This window comes from Pistacia vera, unplaced genomic scaffold, assembly GCF_008641045.1.
Source record: "Pistacia vera cultivar Batoury unplaced genomic scaffold, PisVer_v2 Contig93, whole genome shotgun sequence".
NCBI classification, from domain to species: Eukaryota; Viridiplantae; Streptophyta; class Magnoliopsida; order Sapindales; family Anacardiaceae; genus Pistacia; species Pistacia vera.
In genome coordinates, this window is record NW_022196812.1 from 672,552 (window position 1) to 675,435 (window position 2,884).

The 2,884-nt window shown below is 35.1% G+C and overlaps 1 protein-coding gene across 1 annotated transcript; it reads left to right on the forward strand.

Annotated features, from left to right (window-relative positions):
- Positions 1-538: 538 nt before the first annotated feature.
- Positions 539-1,584, forward strand: LOC116120319 (protein FAR1-RELATED SEQUENCE 2-like). Its single transcript, XM_031406279.1, has 2 exons — positions 539-897; positions 1,101-1,584. Exons 1-2 carry the CDS (start codon positions 539-541, stop codon positions 1,582-1,584), a joined length of 843 nt encoding a protein of 280 aa, XP_031262139.1.
- Positions 1,585-2,884: the final 1,300 nt, after the last annotated feature.

Here is a 2,884-nt window from a genome sequence, read left to right on the forward strand (position 1 = left end):
AGATGAACAAAAATAACCTTTTAATAGTTAAAGGGTAAAAAGGGTAAATTTATGGGTTGTTAATGTAAACTAGTTTAGTTTACATGGGCCCTTGAATAATATTGATTATTCAAAGGGTAGCATATTAAATTCGTGGGGTCCCTTTATAAAATAAGATTTTATTGGGCTTGGAAGTGAAAAATAAATAATTGCAAAATAGCCCAAGTATATATAAGTGCAAAAGGTTGCATTTTTGTTCATTATTCACTTGTTCACTCAAACACAAACTAAAAGCTCTCTCTCCCTAGCCAAGGCCACTCTCTAATCCTCTCAAGGTGGTGTTAAAGTGTGGAGGTTTCATCCTTTTGAAGCTAATCTTCATCAATCCAAAGCAAAGGAGTAGGTATAATCTCATATCCAAGCTTTGCATGTAAACCGTTTTTTTAATCCATGCTTTCATGCTTTCACTCTCCATCTCCACCACTCTTCATGCATGCTGAATCTTTCAGCAAGTACTAATGAAATGGAAGCAACTTTTGAACATGGTCCTTAGCCAGGCATGTTTTTCCGTAGCTTATTGGAATCTCTCTTCAAGGCATATAAAGAGCATGCAAAATATAAAGGCTTTCATATTGCGAAGAAATCAACAAGAAATGGGAGGAATGGTGATGGAAGATATCAGACTATTAGTTGTGACAAAGGAAGGAAAACATATTATGAGAAGTCCTCGAAGAGGACAAATTATGTTGCTAGGTTAAGTGCGGTTCTAAGATCTAATGGAAAGTGGCAGGTTACAAAAGTTCAGACAAATCACAATCATGATTTGGATCCATCAATGTTTAGGCTCATGGTAGGGCACATGAATTTGAATCCTGAAGTGAGGAGAAATCTAGAGGCTAATGATATTGCTGGGATTAGGTTTTGGAAAAGCATTAGGTTGCTTAAAGTCCAATCTGGTGGCCCTTAGAATCTAACATGTTTGCCAAAGGATTGTCGCAATTTCATTGAAAAAAAAAAAGAAGGTTGAGACTCGGTGAAGGTGATGTTGAGCTAAGCCACCAATTATTCTTAAGGATGTAGCAAAGGGATATAGATTTTTTTCACTTGATTGATGTTGACAGCGATTCTAGGTTGTCCAATGTCATTTGTGTTCATCCTCGTTCCAAAGCTGCTTATAAGGAGTTCAGTGATGTTATTAGCTTCGACACAACATACTTAGTGAACTTGTACAAAATGCCATTCACGACATTTGTGGGCATCAACCACCATGGGCAATCCATTTTATTAGGTTGTGCCTTGATTTTACATGAGGATGTTGATACTTTTAAATGGTTATTCACTTGTTGGTTGTTAGCAATAGGAGACGTTCATCCAAAAACCATAATGACTGATCAATGCAAAAGTATCAAGAAAGCCATCTCAGAAGTCATGCTCAATTCTGTTCATAGATTTTGCTTGTGGCATAAGTTCCAGAGAAGTTTTGCAGACTATGTTATTGTAGTTCATGAGTTTAAAGTTGTCATATGTGACAGCTTAACTTTTGAGATGTTCGATAACAATTGGCATGGGTTCATGGAGAGGCATGGATTGCATGAAATTGAATGATTGTTGAAGCTTTTCATGGAGAGGGTGAATTGGGTGCCAATCTATTTGAACAACATATTCTGGGCCAAAATGCTATCAACTCATAAGAGTGAGGGCATGCATGCATATTTTGATGGGTACGTGAATTTAATGAGCATGCTTAAACAATTTGTGGATTAGTATGAGATTACTATGCGCGATAAAATGGAGAAGGAATTTTATGCTGATATTAGAAGTAAAGATATAGTGATTAAGTGCATTTCTAAATTTTAATGGGAGAGGCAGTTTCAACGAGCATTCATAAAAGGAATGTTCAAGGCTGTTCAAGACAAGATAAGGCGCATGTTGTACTGCAATGTAACTCCACATATCGATGAGGAAATGCAGGACGATAGTGTTGAGAAGTTCAAGGTGACAGAGAGATGTATAGTGAATGATTGGTATTGCAAGGAGTTCACTTATGAAGTTGAGTATATAGAAGATGGACAATTGTTGAGGTGTAATTACAGGTTCGTGTAGAAATTTTTTCTTTCTTTTTTAGAAGTATTACGTGTGATAATCCCTGTTTTACCTTTTTTCAAAATTTTCAAAGTCTTTTACGTCTGATTTAGGTTTGAATTGTAAATTTAGGGTACATATTTTATAGATTAACATTAACAAAATGTTATTGACATGAGTAATATATTGTAGTTACTTTAGTATATGGTAAATGTTACTAAAATTACGTGTGATATAGATAGGTTAAAACCTGAATATTCTATAATTTACTGAAATTACATATTATATATTAACCTTTTGAAAATTTGGTTTCATTGTAGTTATTGGAAACGGGAAATGAATTTGGTTTACGGTTCCCGTACAATATTGGTTTCATTTTGGTTTCATTCAGACAAGTAAAATTTTAATGTCTGATTTTTCTTTCCTTTTCAAATTTTAATGTAATTATAGGAAATTTGAATCAAAGGGAATCCTCTGTTGCCATATTTTTAAGATATTGTCCGTGAAAGACATTAACATCATCAATGAGCATTATCTGATAAGGAGGTGGAGGAAAGACGTTTATCGACGACACAACTATATGTTTTTCAAAGGAGGGTATCCACACATGACAGAAGAGTATGAAACATATAGGAGGATGGATAAGAAATTTCAAGAAGCATATCATTGTTGCTTTGACAACAAGAACAAGTTGGAGTACTCGGACAAGAGGTTGGAAGACTTAAAGGCAAAATTGTTGAATTGGCATGATGGGATGAATGTGCAAGAACAGAACTCAGGTGACGTTATTGTGAGGCAACTAGATGATGACAACAGGGGAAGA